The sequence below is a fragment of the Myxocyprinus asiaticus genome, chromosome 43 (genome assembly GCF_019703515.2).
Source record: "Myxocyprinus asiaticus isolate MX2 ecotype Aquarium Trade chromosome 43, UBuf_Myxa_2, whole genome shotgun sequence".
NCBI lineage: Eukaryota > Metazoa > Chordata > Actinopteri > Cypriniformes > Catostomidae > Myxocyprinus > Myxocyprinus asiaticus.
Window position 1 is genome coordinate 34,064,288 of NC_059386.1, and position 27,982 is coordinate 34,092,269.

The 27,982-nt window shown below is 37.4% G+C and overlaps 1 protein-coding gene across 2 annotated transcripts in view; it reads right to left on the bottom strand.

Annotated features, from left to right (window-relative positions):
• Nucleotides 1-1,580: 1,580 nt before the first annotated feature.
• Nucleotides 1,581-27,982, bottom strand: part of LOC127433717 (phosphatidylinositol transfer protein beta isoform-like) — a 28,938-nt gene continuing 2,536 nt past the window's right edge. Inside the window, exons 2-12 of one of the 2 annotated variants that reach the window (XM_051685864.1) lie at nucleotides 25,434-25,464; nucleotides 22,358-22,503; nucleotides 21,967-22,058; nucleotides 21,063-21,070; nucleotides 19,436-19,510; nucleotides 19,200-19,283; nucleotides 13,941-14,018; nucleotides 13,727-13,837; nucleotides 13,339-13,461; nucleotides 10,322-10,410; nucleotides 1,582-6,196 (exon numbers count right to left, since the gene is read on the bottom strand). In XM_051685864.1, the coding sequence (XP_051541824.1) occupies nucleotides 10,363-10,410; nucleotides 13,339-13,461; nucleotides 13,727-13,837; nucleotides 13,941-14,018; nucleotides 19,200-19,283; nucleotides 19,436-19,510; nucleotides 21,063-21,070; nucleotides 21,967-22,058; nucleotides 22,358-22,503; nucleotides 25,434-25,464 (796 nt within the window). In that variant the 3' untranslated portion in view covers nucleotides 1,582-6,196; nucleotides 10,322-10,362. Of the gene's footprint in view, nucleotides 6,197-10,321; nucleotides 10,411-13,338; nucleotides 13,462-13,726; nucleotides 13,838-13,940; nucleotides 14,019-19,199; nucleotides 19,284-19,435; nucleotides 19,511-21,062; nucleotides 21,071-21,966; nucleotides 22,059-22,357; nucleotides 22,504-25,433; nucleotides 25,465-27,982 lie in introns of both variants that reach the window. The other variant, XM_051685863.1, reaches the window with a different exon arrangement.

The following is a 27,982-nucleotide window of genomic DNA, read 5'->3' on the forward strand; positions in this document are numbered from 1 at the left end:
CCAGTTCCTGCCGCTGAAAAACATCCCCACAGCATGATGCTGCCACCACCATGCTTCACTGTAGGGATGGTATTGGCCAGGTGATGAGCGGTGCCTGGTTTCCTCCAGACATGACGCTTGCCATTCAGGCCAAAGAGTTCAATCTTTGTTTCTCATGGTCTGAGAGTCCTTCAGGTGCCTTTTGGCAAACTCCAGGCGGACTGTCATGTGCCTTTTACTGAGGAGTGGCTTCCGTCTGGCCACTCTACCATACAGGCCTGAATGGTGGAGTGCTGCAGAGATGGTTGTTCTTCTGGAAGGTTCTCCTCTCTCCACAGAGAAACGCTGGAGCTCTGTCAGAGTGACCATCGGGTTCTTGGTCACCTCCCTGACTAAGGCCCTTCTCCCCCGATCGCTCAGTTTGGTCGGGTGGCCAGCTCTAGGAAGAGTCCTGGTGGTTCCAAACTTCTTCCATTTACAGATGATGGAGGCCACTGTGCTCATTGGGACCTTCAATGCTGCATAATTTTTTCTGTACCCTTCCCCTGATCTGTGCCTCAACACAATCCTGTCTCAGAGGTCTACAGACAATTCTTTGGACTTCATGACTTGGTTTGTGCTCTGACATGCACTGTTAACTGTGGGACCTTATATAGACAGGTGTGTGCCTTTCCAAATCATGTCCAATCAACTGAATTTACCACAGGTGGACTCCAATCAAGTTGTAGAAACATCTCAAGGATGATCAGTGGAAACAGGATGCACCTGAGCTAAATTTTGAGTGTCATGGCAAAGGCTGTGAAGACTTATGTACATGTGATTTTTTTTTGTTTTTTATTTTTAATAAATTTGCAAAGATTTCAAACAAACTTCTTTCACGTTGTCATTGTGGGGTATTGTTTGTAGAATTTTGAGGAAAATGAATTTAATCCATTTTGGAATAAGGCTGTAACATAACAAATTGTGGAAAAAGTGAAGCGCTGTGAATACTTTCCGGATGCATTGTATATATTATATATATATATATATACACACATACACTGCACACACAATGAGCATTTTCCAGTGTTTAAATAAACAAAAACAAAAAGACATTAACTAGAAAAATGTACATTCATTATGGAAATGTCCATTACATTACACCATGCCTACAAGATGCATGTTTTGATGCAAAGGCTTTTCATGATTTTTTTTCTGGCCTATACATTTTAAAATTCCTAGATATTCCTAGATTTTCCAAGACTGTTTTTCATTGACTCCTGTTGCATTCAGAGATTAATCATGTTATAAAATAAGATTCCATTTGTTAACATTAGTTAACTGCATTTGTTAATCTTGGTTAACGTAAATTTCATCATATAATACATAATACATGAACTAACAATGAACACTTGTATTTTTATTAACTAGCATTAACAAAGATGAATAAATGCTATAAAAAACATATTATTCATTGTTGGTTCATGGTACCGAATGCATTAACTAATGTTAATGAATGGAAACCTTATTCTAAAATGTTACCACAAAATGTATTACAATGCTTCCAAAGCAGAACATTGTTTTGCATTTCATAGTAAGACAGCATAGAGAAAAGGAAATTCTAAAATAAAGACTGAGAAGCACAACTTGTTTCGAAGTTTATTAGATATACTGTTATAATCGTTTATTTTTATAACCAATTCAAAAGCGAAAAAAAAAAGAAAGAAAACGCCAATGTACATTCACTGATATTTCCCGATTTTCAAACAATCAGAAAGACAGTAAAACAGCATTGTGTAACCTCCCCACCCCCAACACAAAGACAGTAGATTCTCCAAGTGCGCAATTATGCTTATTACAATGTTTGATTAATTCATTGTATCTGAAACCTGCCCTAACCCCCCCCCCCCCCCAAAAAAGCTAAATACGCGTACAAAAGTAAACCACACGCTCCATGAGACTCAAGACAGTATTTTATAGACGTGTTTACACAAACACAGAACTGAACAATCAGTGCACTGATGTCTGACTGAGGAAACGCACAAAAAGGATGAAAACCAGACATCCTGCAAACTGCAGCCCCCCATTAGAAAACCCCAAAAAGGAAATAAGTGGGTTTGGTACACAAGAATTGTCTTCTGTATGGCCATGTACACACTGCGAAGTTTGGGAAGTGACAACAGTGTTTAAATACAGGAGCGAATCCAATAATGTGTTTGTATGGGATACTAGATTCACTTCTTAATCTGCACTGGTTGACATGGTGATGATCTATAGCAATGTTTTAGCGTTACGCAGCTGTAAACCAAAATGCCATTGGTTTAACCAGTTTGGAATTAGCTATTTCTGACTAAACAAATTTGCAACCAAAGTTGTAAAATGATCTAGAAATTTATAATAAACCGGCATCGACAAAAGCGCTGTTTTTTTCCCCATTAAGCTATTGTCCACATTAATACATGGATTTTGCTACGTTTATGCCATTCATCCAGACTGGAATGGCGTATTCCTCCACCGAAAACAAAGCAGTTCGAAAACGCTCTTCGAAAACCGAATACTTTGGAAAATGATGACGTTAGGAAACTGAAAACGTATTAAGTGTAGACATGGCCTAACATGATATTCAACTAGTAGTTTTGTTTGGTTCTGTACACACTTCAATAGTCACTACCTGAATTTTTTGGGAAGTGAATTCAGTTTTCACTTCCCAAAAATAACTGAACTCTGTGTGTACAGAGGAGTAGTGACAACCATATACACATCATTGTAGTGTGTACGTGACCGATTTGTCACTAATCTAATCTGCCCTTAGGGTAGCACATTCATCACAGGGTACAATGCGACATTACGCGACAGGTAACGTGATTGTGTGAACATTTGTGGACCTTGAAATAAAAGGGACATTAAGTAACAAAATGTTAAATATAAAGAAACTCCCTCTGTGTGTTGAGGAAGTCTCTTGTGCCCCATTCTGTGCACAGAAAGGCTTAAATCTATTACAAATGTGCAATTATACATTGACAATCACTCTAAACACAATGCACAAAGATTTAGCTGATATTCAGAATCGCAGAAGCACATTTAAACGAAGACATCAGGCACTAGTTTGCTTCTGTGCAAACTCAAGCCGTCCAAAGAAACCCAAAGATTGGAAAACTACATTAAAATAGACTAATACACTGGCCACACATATGATAAAAATCAAATCAAGTTACAGTTCGCCCACTGTTCTCCAATTGCTTCATAACTAACACAAGAGTGTAGGACTTGAACAGAGAACCATACTTATGGTACATTTGAAAACCCTACTGTTCTGTTACTATGACAGATGAATCTTGAGGTGTGATAAAACAGCCCTGCAATTTGCATTCAGGTACAAATAGCAAATTTTGTTTTTGCTAGACTGGACGATCTGAGCAGGACGGGTTCATGTCCCTTAGCAGGTGAATCTCAAAACCAGTAAAGAACACATTTGTGTTACATTTCACCCCAAAACAAAATAAAACAAAAAATTCACTTTAAAGAAAATAAAGCCTATTTTTAGAACCTCTAAAATCTTTTTGCCATTGTGACATTTTCATGATAAGCACCTCACCCCCCCGATTTTCATATATATATTGTATTCTGAAAATGATGTATCATGACAGTAATTAAATTGTTAAGTATTATTACATATATCTTGTATTGACTTCTCTCTCCTTTTCTTAAAAAACAAACAAAAAATCTGGGTTACAGTGAGGCACAATGGAAGTGAATGGGGCCAATCTATAAACGTTAAAATACTCACTGTAGTACAGCCACAAGACGTAAACAACGTGTGTAAACATGTAACCCTGAAATCCCGCAAAAATTACGATTTAAACAACTTCACAGCTGAAATACACAAGTTCTAACAGAAGAATTAATGAAAGTGCTTTAATAAAATTATAAGCTTCACATTTCTGCCTTTAAAACTTCCAAAAATTGGCCCCATTCACTTCCATTGTAAGTGCCTCACTGTAACCTCGATGTTTTATTTATTTTTTAAAGGAGGGATGAGATACATTTTTGTGGTAATCAACATTATGCCACAAATGCTGTCGATTGAGCTAAACTTCTATCAAACTCTGAGTATTTCATTATGATCAAGCGATGGAGAAAGGACCTTTTACAAAACAAACCCAGATGGGACTTGTAACAAAAATAAAGTACCTTGCGTCCTTTGTAAGACAAAATTTAATTACCACAGAAGCACGTCAAGTCTAAACTATCACCTAAAAGCCAAACATACGATCCATGACACTGATTAGGGACCGCTGCGGCCGGCTAGATTGTTGGAGTTCTCCCGTGAAATGTTTGTCGATGCTCCGCTGAAAGTACAAACCATTCACATTTTGACCTGAGTTGCCACTGATCTTTCATAGCGTCAGCTAATATATACAGGACAACTGGATGAAATATCATTGCATGGGCAGAGCCAGCACTAAAAGCAGAACAAGACGTTGACAATGTTTGGAATGGCATGCTACCATATTACTCTTACTAAATCTGCCATACATAGCTATTACTGAAAATGTAAGAGCAATATTGGTAGTATGCCACTCTGAACTCATTCTCTGCAGCGCTCCTCATGTGGAGATCAAACTTCAGAGCAGTGCTTGCTGCTGTCGTTGAGCAATGCGTTGACTCCCCGACACAAGTCATATTATTGCGGCTTCACGATTGCTGTAGCAAAGTGGATAGCCACAGTCTGCAAGCCGATTAATATTGTGGAGGATATATTGGAGTTAAAGGGATTTAATGCCCATCGCAAGAAATACGCAACCTGTGGAGACTAGTTCTTTCAATTAGTCAACTTTCCAATTAGACTTTGGGAAATGTTTAATGTTACTTGAATTGGTGCCATTTTAGTGCATTTCTATCTTTATACTGTGGAAGGCTTTGTTTGGAAAATGTTAATAAAACATCTTTACATATTGTTTTGTTTTCTAGGATGGAACTAAATGCATTTGACAGAAAAAGAAGCTATGAGTCAAATATCAGCACTTTTCAAATCTGCAATTAATCGTGAATATCTATGAAAAATTATGCAATTTATCATGATTAAATATTTAAATTGACCGACAGCACTAGTTGCAATGCAAACAATCTTAAATGTCTTAAACATAGGCTTCATTTCCTTCATAAAAAATAGTTTTTTTTCCCTCTCTTCTGGGATGAAATGTGACCATTTATTATTTTGTGAAATTCATCCTATCCTACCTGCACATTAGATTCTCACTCAACCCTGACCTGGTATGATACAGAAATTGAACAATCTCAGCTAAATATCAAGCTAAATTTTACATTTCTAAAGTTCTCCTCTTCATCCTAGACTATATTTATGCACACATTCAGGTGCAGAGCGTTATAGGTAGATAAAAGCAGTTCTTGTCCTACAGCAACTCAGCGTTTGCTCCGGTCTAGATTCTGTTCGGATGAATGTTCATTTGAAAAATCCTGAGAGGTTTTGTCTTTGAGGGTCTTTGAAAACAGAAACCCTCTCAAAAACTGCAGCTAACATGCCTGAGCTCATGCGAAGCTTAGGTGGCCTGTGAAACGTGTTTTGTGCGCAAACGTGCATGCTTTCTTTTGTAGCTGGGAAATTCTCCAACCGTGCAACAGCATAACACATTTCATAGAAAATCAAGAAGATGATAGGCAAGACTATGCTGATATAACAAATGAAAATCTAAAATCAAAACCTTTTAAAAATGATTTAAACCTAAAATTAACTAAAAGAAGTGCTTTATATGGGGGGGGGGGGGATTCATACCATTATAAACAATCAAACAAAACGAACAAAGAGTTGGTCCAATTCCTACCAAAATTCAGTACTTCTAATATTTTTTTTTCTTTTCAGAAATAGAATAACGCAACCATATAGCAATACTCTGATATTTCCAAAACTCTTAGTTAAGTGGTAAATGTCACTGGATAAACCTGCCCGACATTCTTGACGGTTTAGAAAACAGGCGAAATTTCATCCAGTGTAAAACTGTTTCCACCCTGTTGGCAGGTTGAGTGTCGTACAGGAGGTGAATACAGTACTGCTGATCATTGTGTCATTCTTTAGTCTGGTGGAGAACAGCGCCACCACTGGCCGGTTGGTTGAATGCAGTCATGTCGATCGTCAAGCGGTGTTGTGGTAGGATTCTTTAGTTTTGCTTCATTGTTCGTGAGCAGCACTGGTGCCTCGAACCTGACCAGTTTTACGAAGCTGGGAGAAGGAAAAAAATGGTAATAATAATTATGAATAAAATGAATATGGCATATTTATTTACAACAACTTTTTCAATCACATACATAAAAGTAAACCAATTAATTGCAGGTAATAACCCCACCAACCCAGTCCTAACCAGGCAAACATTATGATCCCCTACATATATGTACAGCAACTATACATATATCTTGTATAAAGACTAGGGTTGTCCAATTAACGTGTTAATTAAGTGCGATTAATTACATAAAAAATAAAGCAATGAAAAATCATGCCTCCTGACCCATATGAAAAATCTGTAATAAAAGCACGTACTTCCCTAACATCGTAACTTCATGCATGTAACTACATGTACATGTAACTTCGTGTTTTTACAAGCCACATCAGCATGAGGCAGTCAAGTGTTCCTCAACAAATCTCACAAGAAGAGGAGCCACAGAATGAGAGCCGGTCAAAGGTCAAACAGGAAGCTTGAGACGCAATTTCCAAAGTTTCAACTACTTTTAACTTGACACAGTGTCCTAAAAACATGCTTATGACAAACAACGCGTACAAAACACAAGAACACGTCCTGTGTGAACAGGACAGATGGACAAACTCAGTTGCAAAATATATTGCTGTCTACTTATGTTCAATGAAATGGGAATAAAACAAAGAATATATTGACTTCTAAAGTCAATTTTTGTACTGTCTAATCAAAGATCTAATTAAAGATCGAAAGATAATGCAATATCTTTCAATCTGAATTATTTTATATACAGTATATGTGATTAATTGGGATTAATTTAATTAATCAGCATGTCATGTAATCAATTTCATAAAAAATTTGTAATCGATTAACAGCCCTAATAAAGTCCCATTTTTACTGTGAGAAAATTAGTAATTTTGTTGGCCAAATTAAATTAGCTTTTATATTGTCATTGTTTTAAAGCCATATTAAATAAAAACAAATTATCTGGAATATTTCCTTAAATATTAACTTTGTATTGAATTGACAGTGTATCTTATTAAATAAAATCACAATTAATCTCATTGACCAGTCTTTAGAAAGAGGGATGAAATGGTAATGTAAAAGTCGGTAAAACTGTTACAAATGAACATACTACACATTTAATTTATTTCTAAGGTTAACAAGTCAATTTCAATAATAAAAAAAAAATAAATAAATAAAAAAAATTACAAATCAGTAAAAATTACTTTTCTATATTTGAAATTTTGTGCAGACCCCCAAACACCCCCTATATGTTTTTTAATGAATTTTATCAACAGCTAGGTGAAAATCATAAGTCTGTTCACTTAGAGAAGTAATTGATAACCTCTACTCAAGCCGCATGATTTGAGGTATCTTTAATGTCCGTAGCACAAACGGAGCTGGACGAGTTACACACTGATGTTTAATACTTAGGTTTAGGGTTTTGTTTAAATCCCCAAGCATGAAGTATGAGCAACAGTAAATGATGCTTGCCTTTGCAAACTAAATTTTGTTCTAATTGGCTGTCACTGTCGCTTGACACTGGAAACGCCTGGTTAGGAAACCGTGGACTGGTGGACTTCAGATACCATGGTCTGATTTTTTTTTTTTTTTCACTTTTCCTTTATATACACAAACACATGCACGCTCACTCAAATCAAAGCGTGCAGAAAAACACACATGCTCACATGCACCATGTCCAAACACACTGTGGAAAAATCAACAAACACAAAAGCGGTGATTAGAAACAAAGAACACAGCAAAGAGAAGAAATGGAGCGATGAGGAGAAATGAGCAATGGAGGGAAAAAAAGATCTGGGCAGAGGCGTTTGGAAACAGTGTCAGAGGAGTGTCTCATCTCTTCCAGATCATTCTACAGCAGAGCCAAACACAGGGAGGGAGAATAACACGCAAATACGAAGCGGCTGTGCTCCATTCTGCGTCTATGGCTCTCAGTAGATACAGAATTCCTCTTGCAAGAAGAAAGTTTATTAAGTTCATAAACTGCTGCAATAAAGTACAGAGATGTTTCAAAATCAACAGAAGATTGTAGCTCATTTGAAAGGCGTCCAATAAATTCAATGCATTGAAAACGTGGACAATACAAGCAAAAACAGTGCAAGTCTTCAAAACAATTATAAATGATTAAAGGAATAGTACATCCAAAAATGAAAACTGTCATTACTCACTCAATGTTGTTCTAAACCTGTTTGACTTATTTGCTTGTTTTCAGTACAATGAAATAATAGTGGTCAAGCTCCAAAAATTACTCTCTCTCTCTCTCTCTCTCACACACACACACACACACACACACACACACATCTTCTGAAGCCATATGATAGCTTTGTGTGAGGAACAGAAGGAATTTTAAAAGCAAATACAAATTTAGCTCAATCGACAGCATTTGTGGCATAATATTGATTACCACAAAAAACAAAAATTCAACTGGTCCCTCCTTTTCTCTTAAAATTAAGTGAATGGGACCAATTTTGAATGGGGGAGGGGGGGGTTAATGAGCTTTATCCACTTAGAAAAGATCAGGTGCACCATAAAGGGTAATACTGGTATGTTCTATCAGACTTGGGACCCTTTTCTTTATTTCTTTTCCAAACCCTTATCCATGCTCAACTCACCACGCGCCCCACTGAGAATGAACCACATTATAGCAATAACGAGGACGTTACCCAATGTGACTCTACCCTCCCTAGCAACCGGGCCAATTTGGTTGCTTAGGAGACCTGTCTGGAGTCACTCATCACACCCTGGGATTCGAACTAGTGAACTCCAGGGGTGGTAGCCAGCGTCTTTTACCACTGAGCTACCCAGGCCCACTCGCACATGCTTTATTAATACTTCCGGGTTTTTTTTTTTTTTTTAATCAGAGAATGGGGTGGGTTTTCAAATTACTCTTTATTTATCCGGCTTTTATCCTGTTTCTTATACTAAAAAAATTCAATAAACAAACAAAAAAAAAAAGTCTGTTATTTGATCTGTAAAGTTGTTTAAATCATGTTTTTGATTATTTTAGTGTTTCCGATGGCAATGAAGTTGAAAACAGTTAGTAAGCGATTTTATCACACTGAATTCATGATAACACGCATATTGTTTACGTCTTGTGGCTATAGATTTGAAACGTTTACGCATTTGCCCTATTGATTTACATTGTAAGTGCATGTAACCCAGATTTTTGCTTTTTTGTAAAGGAGGGATGAAATTATTTTGGGTAATGGTAATCATCATTATGCCACAAATGTTGTTAATTAAGCTTACCTTGTATTGAACCCAGAATAATCCTTCAAGATTTCAATGTAATCTTGTCTTCTGCTGTAACTCTCAAATCCAGCAAATTTTGGCATGTGTTATGTTTCAACTCTTCTGAAGCCATATGACAGCTCTGGGGGAAGAATGAGTCACATGGGCTACATTTAACATTCATTTTTGCCCTTTTTGGAGCTTGACAGAGTCCAGTACACATTCACTTTCATGGTATGACAAAGACCAAACATTCTGCCCAGCATCTCCTTTTGTGTTCCATGGAAGATAGTCATACAAGTTTGGAACAACATGAGGGATAGTAAATTAAGACCAAATTTTCATTTTAAAGATGAAGTATTGGAAAAGAAAACAATGGCACTGGTGAATGATGGAATTGCAGCAGCTCCTGTAAACATCCCAGACTGTTTCCATTTAGAGCAAAGATCAACAACTTCAGACAGAAGATCGCTGCTTTTGGACGCTCTAGCCGTTGGCCACCACACTTACTTTAAACACCGAGCCAGTCTCTCCTTGCCCAAAAAGCTCTTCTACCTTTCAACTGGAGTCTAAAACCATTAGATCTATCAGATGAACCATTTTCAAGGAGCTGCAAACACCTGTTTTTAATTTGCACCGCTGAGGCACTATTTTCCTCTGGCCTGAGGGAATGCAATTGGGCGGTTCAGCCAAAAGTTTGTCTGAACTGACTAACACTTTAACTTGGGTTACATTCGTCAAGGTGAAGAGAAAAACAACAAAAGAAAGTAGGTTGCGGTTAGTTGGAATGGAGGCAGCGAAGTGATGAGTTAGTGGGCAGCAATGTTGAAAAGTGAACTTTGAAGAATGAGAAAAGAAAGAATTTAAGGCTGAATGGCCACCTCTCCTCTCGCAAGACTTACGGAGTCACTCCACCTGCCTTTTGTTACTACAAAGTATTCGGCTACTCCTCAGCTGCCGTTGTGCCTCGTACGGACCCCTTCTGACGCATCTACAAACAAAACATGCCATTTAATGCAGTCTTACTACTTACCGATGTCAACCTGAAAGGAATGAGTTAAGAAACATCAAACCAGCCAATAGAATATTTGGAAAATCTCAAATATTCGGGCCATTTTTCACAACAAAGTCTAAAGAAAATTAAAGTAAAATTTTTAGAAACACTGAAGGTGAAATGTGTCATTTCTGCACTACCAGTGTCACCAAATGTAAAAATCTGATACGTTTTTTCCATAGGGGAAATAATTTTTCTTCTCCCCTTTTCTTCCCAATTTGGAATGCCCAATTTCCAATGCACTTTAAGTCCTCGTGTTGGCATAGTGACTCACCTCAATCCGGGTGACGGAGGACGAATCTCAGTTGCCTCCACGTCTGAGACCGTCAACCCGCGCATCTTATCACATGGCTTGTTGAGCGCGTTACCTATTATTAATTCGATTATGTCATTCACAGTGCTTCATGGGATTGAGGTTCATTCCCTACACAGTCTTGTACCTTTGTCTTTTTGACCGATTTTCAAATAATTTTTTTGCCTCAAATCAAAGTTTGCAATGTTGCAATTCACCTCGGAGCTGGTGGGTTTGATTCATGTTTTAGAACTCTTTTATAAAGGATTTTATGAAATCTCCATGGAAAAAAAAAACTTCCTGAAAAAGTGGGCGGGCACTGTTGCACTCTATTGCATGAATTACTTGCACACTGCCCCTTCTGCCATTAGTTAAGTCAAGGTTTAATTTTAAGGTGAAATATGACCCAGAAATATGCAAAGGTTTTCGTGAGATTAACCCATTTAACAGTTGATAACTGTCAGCATTGAGGCACTGAAAGGGTTACATCATCATCACTGGAAACATATTCACCATTTTTCCACAAGAGAGGTTTGAAAAAAATGTATACCTTGGAAGGTTTTTCTAAAGAGCAGCAGAGCCAAAGTAAACTTGATTCATCAAATATTAATCCAAATACAATCTTTCAGCTTGGCAGCCAGATAGTAGCAGCATAAAAAAAAAAACTGTTTGTTAAATATAAGTTTTAGTACATATAGTGCTTGTTTTATAAATGGCAGTTTTTTTTACAACTTAAGGCAATAACAGATGTTGATTAACTGGTTTAGAGAAAGATATATGTAGTAATATGACTGATAGCTTGAAGGAATCGCTTTATTGTTCTTGGCCAACCGTAGCTTCAGAATAAAACTAATAAGCGAGTATGCCTCTGGGATTTGGAAGAGAATGTATTGATCGATATTTCCCAGGCAGTGAGGAGTTTGTGGTTTTCCTTGGCTGCATGCTGAAAGTGATCATAGAGCATGTCATAGTTTGGACAGACTGCATACAGTTGGATTGTTGCAGTTACTGGATACAGGAAAGCCGCAGAGCCAAAAATTCTATATACTTCAGCTGGGCTGCGTTCAAAACAAACACACAACTGAAAATAGACCATATCAGTGAGCTGCCAGCCACGACCAGTGGTGAAAAAAAAAAAAAACTCATATCTTTTTTTTTTTCTCCCCTTTTCTCCCCAATCTGGAATGCCCAATTCCCAATGCACTCTAAGTCCTCGTGTTGGCATAGTGACTAGCCTCAATCCGGGTGGCGGAGGACGAATCTCAGTTGCCTCAACGTCTGAGACGTCAATCTGCGCATCTCATCACGTGGCTTGTTGAGCGCATTAGAAGAAAATGAAACCAAAGTGATCATTTTTAAGTCTATAGGCAAACAACAACTCCTGGTGCTAATATCAGATGTACTTCCATTTTATTACACATATAAACGCCCACCGTTATGCTATAAAATCTGGCCAGATGTGTAGGCTGAGGATGTACAGGCATTGAATATACAGGTATTGGGCTGAATATTCTTGAGCCCAGTGTTCTGCACATCAAATGAGAACATCAACATCTTTTTACAGAGCGCAACTGTCTGGTTCCGGAAATAAAAATCCTATACATTTTTTCCAGTGGAGAACTGGTTGTAAATGAGAACAGATAAAGACATACCTATGATGGTATATGCTTCTGTTGAAGCCATCAGTCTGCATTATTTCAACTTAAGTTAATTTTGTTTTAGAAATGGTGTTTATTGCGGAATTCCTGGTGAAGAACTACATTACCCATGATCCTGAGGGGGAAACCAATCAGAGAATCAATGAAAAATTCCTATTGAGTTGGTCTCCGTAGACTCTCAACCTACTTTTATATTTGTATATCTTTAAATATTTTGCAATAAAATTAAAATATAGTTTCTATGCTTAACTTTAAAATCAATAGTTATTTATTTTTCTATAGTTTTTCCATTTTCAGTGCTTCATGGGATTGTAGTTCATTCCCTCATTAAAAAATTAAATACACTTTGTCTTTTGTCCAATTGTCAAATACTTTTTTGCTTCAAATCAAAGTTTGTAATGTTGCGATTCACCTCAGAGCTGGTTGGTTTGGTTCATGGCTTAGAACCCTTTTATGAAGGATTTTATCATATCCCTATGGAAAAAATCAAGGGGAAAAATAAATCCGGAACCAAGACAGTGGGAAAAAGATGACGGGCACTGCTGCGCTAGTTGTACGCAACAAAGAACAGATAGTGTAACGTCTTTCAGTTGGAGAAGTCATATTAAAATCACTATTCTGAACGGATTACTTTAATTGCTCAAACTGAATCAATCTGAATCGTTCGGACAACTGACACATTCAACTGAATCGAATAGAGAGGTTACTGGATAAACAAATTACTCACTCTCTGAACTGAACGTTATTATTTTGGTTCACGTCCGACTCAAAGACAGTTTCAAAGTTTCAGGGGAAAATACGTTTTCAGATGTGTCACAAATGGATCAAAATAAGCAGCAATCAAAGACACATCAGCCTTTGATATACAGTGTCCACAGTTAATTTCAAGTTCTTGACATTTATTATTGTTCTCACCTCCTCCAGCTCTCTCTGTGTCTTCTCCTCCATCCGGCGGATGTCCTCCATGGTGAGCTCCACCCAGTTGTCAATCCAACAGAAGAGCTGACGGTGGAAGTTCGTGAAGATTCTCTTCTCTTGCTGCAAACACAGAGGAACAAGCAGGTCAAGTATTACTGCAAAGCACTGAGGGATAAGAAAGATGCAAATCTAAACAACTACTGCATGTGGAGTTGTACTATTGATATATTTTGTTTCAAGAGAAGGCTGAATCTGTATAAATCCATTTAAGTTTGCATATGGACTGATTGTACTGCCCTACAAAGCCGCTAAGAGATTTTGAACAATGTTTAGATACTGCATGGTGGCCTTGCAGAGCAATGTATTTCTTCAGTGTTTTTATTACCTTGTGTATGAAGTTTTCTACTTTAGTTTGAAGTCCCCACCACTTGAACTTGACGGTGACTAGTTTGTACGCACACATACGAGGGGCGTCTGGCTTGGCCAAGAGCTCTTTCTGTTCGGAAACAAATCATGCATGCCGTTTATCGAGAACAGATTAAAAACTGAAGATCTCTTTCCATTTCTGATAAATTAAGTGGTTTAATAGTGTCTCTCACTTTCCAGTCCGGTCCTAAAGGCCCTCTGCCTGTTTTCTCTGAATGAAAGATTTCTGGGTCTTCATCTTGCTTATAGTCCTGAAACACACCAGAGAACAACAGTCAGGAGTGATTGTATGAGTGTCAATTTAATTAATGTCAAACTTCTAGTTGTGCATTTTAAATTTTCTCTATGCAAACTGTAACAATCACAATGCACCTTTTATAGGGTCATATCCCCCCCAAAAAAAATTCCACCATGCTAACATTTATGTACATGTTTCACAATACTAAAAACAATGATAAGACTCATTATGTTTAATACTAAAGGCCAAAGTATACTTTAGGTGTCCGTGACGCAAACTGCGTTATCAACACAGCGGCTTGACCTGTTTGCCTAGATTTTCTTGACTCGCGCACGTGGTCATCGTCTGTGCACATCGTCTGCGCATGCACTGGCCATTCACTGTACTAAAAGAGTGTCACAAAGCAGTTGTAGTGCGCATGCGATGAATGCATTCCTATTCTTTCGCGGTCAGAAAAGTATACTCAGAAAGGCAACGTGGTCGGCCGGGCGCGATCTGATCCGGAACGCAGAAAAACGAACTATACCCAAGCCTTTAGCTATTCTGATCCATTTCATTCTTCTGGTTTAAAAACAAAAGTTAAAGACAAATAGGAGGTATATGCATAAAATCTAAGATGTGATTAGTTAGAGCAAGGGTGTCAAACATACAGCCCGCGGACCACACCCGGCCCACCAAGGAGTCATCTCCGGCCCGTGGGATGATTTGTGGAAAAAATAAATAAGTAATGTTTGAAAACATTCATGTTGATTTAGCCTGTAACTTGGGTAAGACCTATTCATACTATTATTTTATAGCAACAGCAGAACAAAAAAACATTTAAATGTGTGGTGTTGCATGTAGCTATGATATAGCTTGCATGATCAGTGGAATTTCTTGTAATTACATGGGACATTCAGCACTCGCAGAGTCACGCTGTGACAAGGAGGGCAGGGCCGGCCATGCAATCGGGCTAATCAGCCGGAGAGGGATAAGGCCGAGCCAGATACGGCAGTTCAGGAGAGAGAGAGAGAGCCACACACAGCTGCCGTGTGTGTGTGTGTGTGTGTGTGTTTATGTTTGTGTCTTTTTGTTTCATTAAATATTACTTTGACTGTTCAGCCGGTTCCCGCCTCCTCCTTGCCCATTTTAAACCTTGTTACACATGTGTATCAGCAAACACCACACATGTCTGAGGGTGACAAGTTTCATGGCCACACATTCCCACAGTGAAGTTTTTCTCACAGAAATGACAACATGGACAGGTCCAAGGATAAATATTAGATGTAGTAACTGTTGCATTGCTTCCGTCCCATTGAACTATTATTCATTTTATGCAGGTTTCAGTTCCTTGGCGTTTATGTTCAGTTTCAGATGGTTTATTGAGGCTAAAGCTCCAGCCAAATAGCGAGTGGTTCTCTCTTTTTCTTGTTAATATTATTGCTCGATTCCCTACTAAATTTTGATGTATTTGTGATGTAACCTCTGGTTAATGAAATTAGTAAATTCTGTGTTTTTCCTTTTGTTCAGAGTTTAAAATTAGCACCCACCCACCTGCCAAATATGGATATTTTATGCGCAGTGGTGGGTTATTTCTGTGGCGGGTGACTCACCACAATTGCACAGAGTGGTTATCTGAGTTACTGTACAGTTTGTCAGTTCGAACCAGTCTGGCCATTCTCTGTTGAACTCTCTCATCAACAAGGCGTTTCCATCCACAGAACTGCCGCTCACTGGATGTTTTTTGTTTTTGGCAACATTCTGAGTAAATTCTAGAGACTGTTGCGTGTGAAAATCCCAGGAGATCAGCAGTTCCAGAAATACTCAAACCAGCCCGTCTGGCACCAACAATCATCAATGCGATTATCTAACCAGCCAATCGTGTGGAAGCAGTGCATAAAATCATGCAGATACGAGTCAGGAGCTTCAGTTAATGTTCACAACAACCATCAAAATGGGGAAACAATGTGATCTCAGAGATTTGGACCATGGCATGATTGTTGGTGCCAGATGGGCTGGTTTGAGTATTTCTGTAACTGCTGATCTCCTGGGATTTTCACACACAACAGTCTCTAGAATTTACTACAAATGGTGGCAAAAACAAAAAACATCCAGTGAGCAACAGTGCTGTGGATGGAAACACCTTGTTGATGAGAGGGGTCAACAGAGAATGGCCAGACTGGTTGGAACAGACAAAGTCTACGGTAACTCAGATAACCGCTCTCTACATTTGTGGTGAGAAGAATAGCATCTCAGAATGCTATTCTGAGATGCGGGTTGGCACAGTTTTGGCGGCACGATGGGGACCTACACAATATTAGTCAGGTGGTTTTAATGTTGTGGCTGATCAGTGTATATGTACATATCCATACACATATGCATATACAAGTCATCTACATACGACGTGCTCCACAATATTAGGCAGGTGGTTTAATGTTGGGGCTAATCGGTGTATATATACAGAATATATATTACACACATACATACATACAGACACACGCAGTATATATAATTTATAAATATTAACTTCGGCCCCCAAGCAATGTCGCTTGGTCTAATCAGGCCCGTGACCCAAAATTAGTTTGACACCCCTGAGTTAGAGAATACACGTCTACATCGTTAAATTTTGAGTATTTCTACACATTATTCATGAGCAGGAACACTATCCATTCACTGCACTTCCTCATGCATGAGATCACATTACAGCGCATTCAAAATCACCAGTGGACATGACAGCGGTTCAGAACCAATGCAAGTTCAACAGCACTCGCGGAAGAGAAATGAGAGGACTTTTACACTAAACATCATTTTAAGATGGAAATCACAAGTCAGAATGGACCGCAGCCCATAACTGAAACGAGCAATATTGTTGGCCGCAGTTCTGCTACTCGCACTCCAAACATGAAGTAGTTGTTTGTTTAGACGCACGTAATTCCATTGTGTCTTCTCCGTACGTCTGATCATGAAGCAGAAGACAATAATAAAAACTGAAAACTCAGTCATGTTAACTCTCTTTTTGCTGTTCTTTACATCATATGAAAGTTACCGGGATTTAGACCTACACGGTTTACCGATGTAACATTGTCATTTTAAAGTCTGAGGTGTGAACGACTGGTACTGAACTATGGGGGTTTCATGACACTTTAACAATTATAGTCATATGTAGGAAATAATATAAGGTGGGACATCAGGAAAGATTTCCCCCCCCACCTCCAGGGTCAAATCTTTCTCACCTCCTTCGACCAACACAAACACTTAATCTATCAAACCTCAGAGCTGAACCAGCGTGAACATATGGAACATGGATTAACCTGAAGCAACACTTATCCACTTACCTAATTAAAGGTACAAAGCATAAAAGTGCTGCAGGCCACTTATCAACCCTCTACACTGAGCAGAGGAGCAGATAAACACTACTGACTAATGCACTCATTCTGGTCAACACGCCACAGCACTGGACTCCAGTCAAAAGGCCACAGTTGTATTAATGTAGCTGGAGCTCACATGGAAACACTGGAAGAGCATTTGGATTTATTCAAAGCAGCTAATGTTGCGTGCAGTGTGTGTGTCTTCTAGTGTATGGTACCATCAGCTAGTTTGTTTGATCATGTAGACCAAGTTTCCATGCAGCATCAAAGACTGCAGCAAACAGCTGTTTTTACTAGTAAAAGCTCTAAAACAGTGGTTCCCAACTGGTGGGCTGCGACTAGGGATGCACAATTAATCTAAATAAAATTGCTATATGACCTTGTGTGATTATTAAACTGATTATTAAAGGCTGCAGTTTAATAACAATAATAAAAATAAAATAATAGCCTGGATGCACCGCTCACTTCAAAGTTTGTGTGCAGCTCTACTCTGACTGTAGTATATTACACATACTCAGAGAACATGCAAGGCCCATTATACTGTGATACCCGTTACATCTTTTTTATTTTACTATTGACTTGGTACCAAAGTACTGGTACTTTTGACAACACTACTAGCTTTATAAGTATAAAAGAGAATAATCTAGTCCTTAACAGTCCAGCGTTTCCAAAAAATTAATTAAAAGGCAAGTTTTACATGTTGACAGAGTTTGACTCGATCCGCCTCATCTGCTGGTCTCTTTTCACATTGTCATCATCAATGCAATTACAACCCTGAGTACTAGGCTAGCGGCAACTGTTAACTTCTGTAGCTAGGTAACAACTTAAGCCTGATTTATACTATGGAAGAAGCTGAACTTTTTTCTCCTGGATGAACCAAAGTGCCCTAAGCGAACAAAGCCGGCATTTATACTACACGCAAGGTCGTTTTGAAATTAGTTCGTTCAGGGTAACGTCACGGAAGGTTGTTAACTCTCTGGCGGACAACACATCAGGTAAGCTGTCTCGAGAGACGGGATTCAAAGTTATCCATTAATGACAGTAACCTAGGTAACAACTCCTCAGCTGGCAAGCGCGATTGTAATAAAAATAATCACGTTGAAACCACATCCACAATTAGTTTTAACCAATCAACAATACTCTTTGACCAGCCGAGTTCTCCTAGGTCAAGAATTTCAGAGATGAACGCGAACAGGAGATATCACCAAACGAACACTTCGGCTGAACAACAACGTCACTGCATTTCGTCATCATTTGTAGGCGAACTAAGTGAAGCCTGTTCGTGCAGCAAGTATAAATCAGCCTTTAGTCGCTATGTGTTTTAACTGCGTTTTGTTTTCGTTGGACATTATTTCTGACAAGCATTCCAATTTTCTCCGTTGACCAGTGTAAACTTTATCCATTCATCTTGGAAACAATTATTCTGTAACAGTCAAACTATACATAATCATAAAGAAGTTCATATATGCAAATCAGGTCAGAACTTTCATACCCAATGCAAACCTTACAACCCAAGTCCAAATGAACTGTACCCCAGTAGTTCCTTGGTACACACTGGAGTTCAGAAAACTCTAAACAAACCAGATTCAGACATCAAAAGGACTCTCGTGTGAAGACGTTACTGCATTTGCAGCAGAGGCTGGAGTTTTGCAAACAACAGCTGTCACAGACTGGACATAAACAGCCTATTTTTGAGTGACAGCTGACCATAATATAACCAGCAGTGATTTTATGGTGTACTGTGAGAATGATGTTCAAAGTATGCAATGTTTACACAAGTGTGAAAAACATGTGTGAATGTAAAACAATCTGAGCATTTGATTGGACTGATGTAAAAGTGTACTCACTCCTGGTTCAACTTGAGAGCGATCCGCTATATCGATATGCACAACCTCTACCGTCTTCCATGTGGTGGGGTCCAATTCATGTACCTGATCATGGGCACAACCAACCCAAAGTAAATAAATCAGTTGCAGAGTAATTTGCAAAAAGTTCCATTACACCCCTTACAGCATGTGGTTAGATGCATTTGAAATATCAACAAAGCATGTTACGCAAATTACAAAAGAATCTCTTTACTCACATTCTCTAAAGACCCCATGTCAGGTTTATGCCAAGTTTCGATTTTAATCATGAAGTCATCTTTCATGTATTCATTCTGAGAAAGAGAAACGCAGTGAAGTTTATTTTCAAAATGTTTTTTAAAAACATTAAAAAAAAACTACAAGGTGACACCACTTTTTTGTGGTGTTTTTGTACAGTATCTGTAGCGCATGCAATGCATAAATTTCACATAATAGCAGAGCATGTTTCTAAAGAGTGTTTTGAAGTTTAACGTCAGAGCAGTCCAAACTACATGTTTTTCAACTGGTTTTAAGGCTTGAAGGGAACACATTCCTAGAAGACAGGAAGTAAACCCAGTGTACTCTGGGTAAACTGATATGTTTTGGTGTAACATAACAGATATACTTACGGTGGCCTTAAAATGGTATTTGGACATTTAAGCCACGCTTAACGTGTGGATGTCATTGCATTAGATATTCACATTTTAAACCAAGTGTTTTTTTTTGTTTTTTTTTAAGATATATAGCACAAACACTTCAAGCAAAAACAATAAAACAGATTAGATTTAATGTTCAAAATGAAGATGGTATTTGAACACTTTCTGGTTGTCAGACATTGGTGTAACATGTTATAATGTGCAGAACTCCACCTGTGGTTGCTCCGCTACGACACCTGTGTGAAATTCAGTGGAACTGACTTCATACATCCACTAAAAATCACTTGATGTTGACCGATATGGGTTTTTTAATAGCCAGTACAACACAATTTAATACAAAAGTAAATGACATATACATAAACTGGCTAAAACATTTATTAACTTTTATTTAGCTTTATATTTACTTAAACTTTCACACAAAACTTTAACTTTAAATTTCTCCTGGTTTAGCTCTCCTGGTGTAGTTTTTGTTGTTGTGGACTGGAGCTCGTTCACTCTCTTCTTACTTAGTTTCACATATGGCTGTACTCAATGGGATGCACAATGTTAGCCAGTCATAACAATGTGGAAAATGATCATAAATTACTAAATTATGAAAAAAACTTTTCTAAGATTCTATGTGGACCTCAGAGAAGAAAAACACCAGTTTATTACAGTGGTAACACCATGGCACTTAACAACACAAACTGTCTTTGGTCATTAACATGTCTCAGACGGCTCCTTCACGTACAAGCAGGCGATTCTCAGCACTGTTGCGGCTTAAGAAACTAATCAGCCAAACGGGAAAATGTATCAGCTGATAATTTAAAAATACAAAATATCGGCGAATGTATCGGTTGAACGCTATGAATCACTGCCGTACCCGTTGATTAAAAGTCACGGAGCAAAAATGGCTCAGAAAAGAGAAGATAGTTCTGAGAAAAGCTCCAGCAGCGTTTGAGCGCAGATGACACCAGCTTTGATATTTTGTTATCTAATGCAATGACATTCAGACATTTTTAAATAACTTAGTGTCCAAATACTTTTTGGCACCACTGTATCTTAATACACACTAGGCAACAAACATCAGACTCCACAAAAACAAAGACAACAGAAACTTTTCCATTAAACACAAATTGCAGGCACTTCTTGGTAAACGATCATGCACAGATTGTTTAGTGTACACTGGTTATAATGACTACACAGGACAACTACTTTAGGATGTACTTACAGTCACAACTGAAGGGAATGGAGCAGCATGCAAAAATAAGAGAAGAAAAATAATCAGGTGACACAGAAAACGTTCATATTTCCAACGTCAAACAGACTGATACAAACAAATCAAAATTCTAGGACCCAAAACATTCTACGCAAGTACGTGAACACAAACAATTTTAGCTGCACAAGCTAGACACGTGTCAAGAACACAATTCATAACGCAATGAAAACAACCTTTTTTATTCTCAGCGTTGCCACAAGGGGCGCCAAGAATCAAGGCCAAAGTATACTCCGGTTTTCTGTGTGCCGGTAAATCTTGGGCACAGTGCACACAATGCAAATTTCGTCATCAGCACAGTGTGCACAGACTGTCTGCATGCAGCCATGATTTCCTATACATGCGGACAGTCCACATCTTTGCTGGCGCTTGCACCTTGCGTCGACTATGCTAAAAAGTAGCACAACACAGTCGTAGTGCGCATGCGTAGAACACAGTTCTCAACTGGATGCATGGAAAAACTAAGTACATGCTAACCTTTAGTTTAACTATCAAGTTTGTAGCTAGCTACCTGAATAATAATGTTTGAAGGCAACTCTATCGCCCCCTTGAGTACTAAAGTTTTTTTACCACAGGTAACGCAAGAGTGCACGTTAAGTATGTACAACAGGACCACATGCACTTGCAATGCATTGACCAATCATTCGCGTCTGTGTACTTGCATAGAGAATGTTTCAGGCCTAACACTTTACAAAACGACACACAAAGTGAGAACTTCATGAAACAAAAGCAATCTCAGTTAAGTGTATGCATGACCATATCTGAGCCAATATGTAACGTATTACATATTGTCTAATGCATATGTAATAAAAATGTGACGGATTGTGTGGCATCACATGCAAAACAGTTTTCCACTCACTTGTGCGGCAGTACGGATAAGCATTCCAAGCTTTTTCATGGAAAACTAAAGCCCCCTCAGGTGCGATCATCTTCACAAAGCCTGGCACTTTACTGAACAAACACAGTACAGAAGAAAACTAAAGCAAAGCTTGAATAATTGTTTACAGCTTTGCATTAAGCTGAACGGTTCGTCATCTAATGGGGTGTTGCCATACACTGAAGATGTGGCATATGACAATGCCAAGATTATTGGTAGCGTCAACTCAAGAATTAAATAGCATTTTTGAGATTACAGAAAGGCCTCATCATGAAAAATTGCTTTAATAAAAGCAATGTTTGGCTTACTCAGCTAACAGATCAAATGACATTGTGTGCAGAATAAACAAAAGCAGTTGTTTTTGTCTTCTCACCTCTTTAAGTGGTAGATTTTGTGTGTGTATTGTCCTTTCTCGCCTTCTTTCTCATACGGTTCGTTCTTCAGCACTTCAATACCCTCTCCACCACCCGTCTCGTTTTTACTGGCCTCAGCCACAGAGAAGAGTTGCCCGACTTGATACTACAACAGAGAGAGCATTAAAATAGAGCTCTATTTTAAGGAATTTTTCAGAAGATAGGCTAATCAGCTGGAACAAAAGATCTTATTTATTAGAAAAAATATATTCATCCTTCAAGACATCATTTGAGTTCCATAATGTGATGCATTTGTGAGCAAAACAGAATAGTCATATGGGAAATCAGGAAAGACAGGACTTGAATGGATCGTTAAAAAAAAAAAAAAAAAAGGCTAAGATATTATTGGTTAATATTTTTCCCTGTTTGCGTGGTCTTTTATGTCAATAGAAAATAATTTTCTCCACCTGAAATTACTTTTAAAGCATATTAGCGAAAGATCATGCAACTAAGACTGGGTATTGAAGAATGTGAGGTATAGAAAGAATGTGAGTAAGAGAAAGAGTGTTTCTTCCCTATAGTTTTTGTGGTCGTCTGCCTGGCTCTAATTATGCTTATGGCTTGATGTTCAGTAGATGGATCCTCCCCTTTTTTACCCAGCCATAAATGCAACCCTTTTATGTTTAAAGTAACATGCATTGCATTGTGCACGATAAGACCAGGGACATTTATTAAAGCAAATACAGTCATGTTTTCTTTAGGTTTTTTCTTTCAGGCTTTCGGCCATGTATATTTTAAATAATAAATATGCTATGCTACTTCAGTTTATTAAGTGGTTGTTTTTCTCCAAGGCATTAGGCCAAAAACCCAACTGTTCCCTAACAAGTGGTTTAACATGTATATACACTGGCAGCCAAAAGTTTGGAATAATGTTCAGATTTTGCTGTTTCAGAAGGATATTGGCAGTTTAATTCACCAAAGTGGCATTCAGCTGATCACAAAATATAGTCAGGACATTACTGATGTAAAAAACAGCACCATCACTATTTGAAAAAAGTAATTTTTGATCAAATCAAGACAGCAGCCATCACTCCAACACCTTATCCTTGAGTAATCATGCTAAATTGATCATTTGGTTCTAGAAAATCACTTGTCATTATATCAAACACAGTTGAAAGCTATTTGGTTCATTAAATGAAGCTTAACATTGTCTTTGTGTTTGTTTTTGAGTTGCCACAGTATGCAATAGACTGGCATGTCTTAAGGTCAATATTAGGTCAAAAATGGCAAAAAAGAAACAGCTTTCTCTAGAAACTCATCAGTCAATCATTGTTTTGAGGAATGAAGGCTATACAATGCTTGAAACTGCCAAAAAACTGAAGATTTCATACAAAGGTGTACACTACAGTCTTCAAAGACAAAGAACAACTGGCTCTAACAAGGACAGAAAGAGATGTGGAAGACCAGATGTACAACTAAACAAGAGGATAAGTACATCAGAGTCTCTAGTTTGAGAAATAGACGCCTCACATGTCCTCAGCTGACAGCTTCATTGAATTCTACCCGCTCAACACCAGTTTCATGTACAACAGTAAAGAGAAGACTCAGGGGTGCAGGCCTTATGGGAAGAATTGCAAAGAAAAAGACACTTTTGAAACAGAAAAACAAAAAGAAAAGGTTAGAGTGGGCAAAGAAACACAGACATTGGACAACAGATAATTGGAAAAGAGTGTTATGGATCTTAACCCCATTGAGCTTTTGTGGGATCAGCTAGACTGTAAGGTGTGTGAGAAGTGCCCAACAAGACAGCCACATCTATGGCAAGTGCTACAGGAAGTGTGGGGTGAAATGTCACCTGAGTATCTGGACAAACTGACAGCTAGAATAACAAGGATCTGCAAAGCTGTCATTGCTGCACGTGGAGGATTTTTTGATGAGAACTCTTTGAAGCAGTTTAAGAAGTTCTGAAAATGTTTTTCAAATCGTAATAGTAATTTTTCATGTTATTAATGTCCTGACTATACATTGTGATCAGTTGAATGCCACTTTGAGAAATAAAAGTATCAATTTCTTTCCATAAGAGTAAAATTTGTACATTATTCCAAACTTTTGGCCAGTGTATATGTGACCCTATAGAATTCTTAAGGTAATATAATCATTACATTGTCTTGTGCATTCAATAGCTCTTGTGTAATTAAAATATGTCCCCTCCAGCAGTTTCAGATATGAAGACAAAGCTTTGCATCATGTGACTGATTGGTGCCTTAAGCGTTATTACAGAAAAACCCACTTTACAAAAGAAGGGAAGTGATGCTTATATGAATATGAATAGTTAATCTATGCTTTGGAGAAGATAATAATGGTCTAATGGACACATTTATTAAAATATGTAGAGCTTTACAAGTCATACCTGCTCCAAGAGAGCTATTTATCTGCAGAGTTTCGTCTCAACTAAAACTAATTAAACACACTTGAACTAAGAACTCAAAGTATTTAGGTCTACTTGAACATTACAGACAGGTTTGTTAGAGCGGTGACTTTTTGGGGGTAAGAATGAGTAACCCTGATGTAAAAAGTGTTTCTCTAGAAAAGATCAGTGAAAAAACTGTGACCTACATCACATATAAACACAACAGCAACATGCAAAACTTAAAAAAATAAATTAAAAAAAAGTCTGCTGTCAGTTCAAAAGAGATTTACAAACGCAGTCTGACTGCAGTTTATTTTGTGCACTATGAATTGACTGCATCTTAAGTAAAAAATATCATAAGACGCCAATCAAGCAAGCATCAAGGTTGCACCTCTCAAAGGAACATGAAACTCAAATGTTCCCCGAGGGCGACCGTGTTCTACATGGATTACATGCTTCATCTTGTCCTTGATTTTCTGATCAAATCTACGGTGTGCCATAAAAGTTAAAAAAACAAAATAAAAGACTCTACTGATGCTGCTATGGAACTAATAACCTGTCAGCATTATATTAAACATCAGGAAATGTGGGTCTTGGCTAGTTTCAAGGTCAACAAGGTGACGCTGTGCGTTTACAGTCAATTTTTGACTTGTCAGGACAGGTGTGGGGGAAAAAGCAGTACTCACCTCTTCCACTGAGCATGGCAAGACCACACGGCTGTAAAAAGAAAGAAAGATAGAAACAATTATAAAACAGACTCAAGACTCAGGCCTTTTTTTTGACCATTGTAATGATCACTCAAAATATGCATAAGGGAACATTCATGTAGCTCAAACAAAAATCAAATAATTTAATGAAAACTATCCCCCCCTTTTTTTTGTTATCAGATTACTGTTTTGTATAGGAATAATGCATTAAAAATGTACAAAGAGCTATTTTATTGTTTTAACAATAAATAAATTCTATTAAACATGGATTAAATCTGTTGAACACATGACAGGACAAAATTTTAAGAACGCCACACTAAAAGATAAATAAGAGATAAAAGTAAAAAATAAAAGAATAGAAATAAAATGACGATTTATATGGGGGAGAAAAGGTTATTTTGCACTTCTAAAACATTTTTGCACTTTTGTTTTTGCAGTTTTAAACAACTCACATTTAGCATATTACGACAGAACGTTACAAATTCATATTATGAATTATTATATTGAATATGCGCAGCCTTTTTCGGATCTCATTTATTTTGGTAGGTATTTATATTACACACAAAATTCATTATAAACTTAACACATTTACGTAATTAATTATAAACAAACCATCAGTTTTTATATCTACACTTTCTTGCTTATGCATAAAAACACCGTTCTGAAAAAATGATGGTTGATATTGCCAGTTTATATAGATGGTTACAACCTATGTTTTTAATTTGGTCAATAATTGGCATATAAATCTGTGCATCCCTACAGATAATATTTTAATAGTTTCTTTTGGCTTTGGTACAGTAACAATACAAAAGCTAATTATTTAAATTGTCTTTATAATACCAAACATAACATTTTTCATAATTTTCTCTGGTCTTGATACACAAAAATATATAGCGACCTTTCTATATTTTAGGATCCTTCGCAAGGTGATTGTCATATTTGGGGGTCCTTGGCATCAACAAGTTAGAAAACCTCTATTAGGCTACTACTCTATCTATTACTGATCTTCTAAACAACTTTTCAAGTTAACTGATTGTTAGAAGGTCTTTGGTAGTTTCATGGACACATCATGACATACTAAATAACTAACATGTTAACTAATCTCAAGTCAAGTGTTATCTTTATGATAATTAATCCAGGTGTACAAGGCAGATCAATCTTTTTCCTCTTTGCTCAGTAACAGATATTTGTCCCTCTGTTACAAGTGGATATATAACTTATCAAAGTCAAATTCCTGCAGGCAAAGGAATAGTCAACTGACAGTCATAAAAAGCACTTCAGAAACATGATTATCTCAGTGACAATATCCATGTCAACAGTTTACACAATCTGAAAGCAAAATCGGTTTCTGTATTACTCAACATTTCCTCAAACTTGAAACTCCCCCGAAAACCTCAAGTGGCTCAGAAACTACGTCTTACAACAGGATGAGTCTAACTATATAGTGAAGCCGATCATTTAAACATGGTATAATGTCACCAGCAACGATCACTGATGGAAGTCTGTATTTAAAGGAATAGTTAACCTAAAAATTATAATTCTCTCATAATTTACTCTTATGTCGTCTCAAACCCATAAGACTTTCTTTTTTGTCTGTTTTTCCATACAATGTAAGTCAATGGGGTCCAACACTTTCAAGCTCCAAAAAACACAAAGGCAGCATAATCCAAAGTAATCCATATGACTCCAGTGGTTTAATCCATGTCTTCTGAAGCGATCCAGTTGGTTTTGGGTGAAAAAAGACCAAAGTATGACTCCTTTTTCACTATAAATCTTGACATTAGAAGTCTCTAGGCACTAGGGTTGCTCCAATACCAAAATTTTGGCTCGTGTATGATACCAGCCCTGGTACATTGGTACATTCGGCAACAAATAAATAGCCTCAGATTACTAATGAAATCATACAGAAAAGGACTTGATTAAAACAACTGCATGCAGTTGCAAATTCTGCATTCTGGATTCCCTGTTTTATGTTTTAATTAAATGTTATAATCAAAACAGTGTTAAATCAAATAAATATTGCTTTAATCAAATAAAATATAATACAATTTTTCAACAAAAAAAAATCAATTTTTTTTGTTCAAATAAAATGCTGCACGACAGAGCTTCACAGTATAAATGAAAACAATGGAAAGGCTGCTACGGATGAATCACAGTGTGCTGATATTCAGTACACTTGTTTTTGTGATATTGCTTACATGTAATAATAATAATTATAAATAATAATGATAAAACCATGTATTATAGTTATTAGTAGTATAATTGCTATTACTTTGAATATTATATATTTTTTAATTAATGTTATTAAGTAATATCATATATATATATTAGGGCTGCAACAACTAATCGATAAAATCGATAATTATCGATAATGAAAATCACAATATTTTATTTGGAATTTGGGAGAAATGTTGTCAGTACTTTATAGAATAAAACAAAAATGTTCATTTTACTCAAACACATATCTATAAAGAGGAAATCCAGAGAAACTGGTCATTTTGCAGTGGTCTCTTAATTTCTTCCAGAGC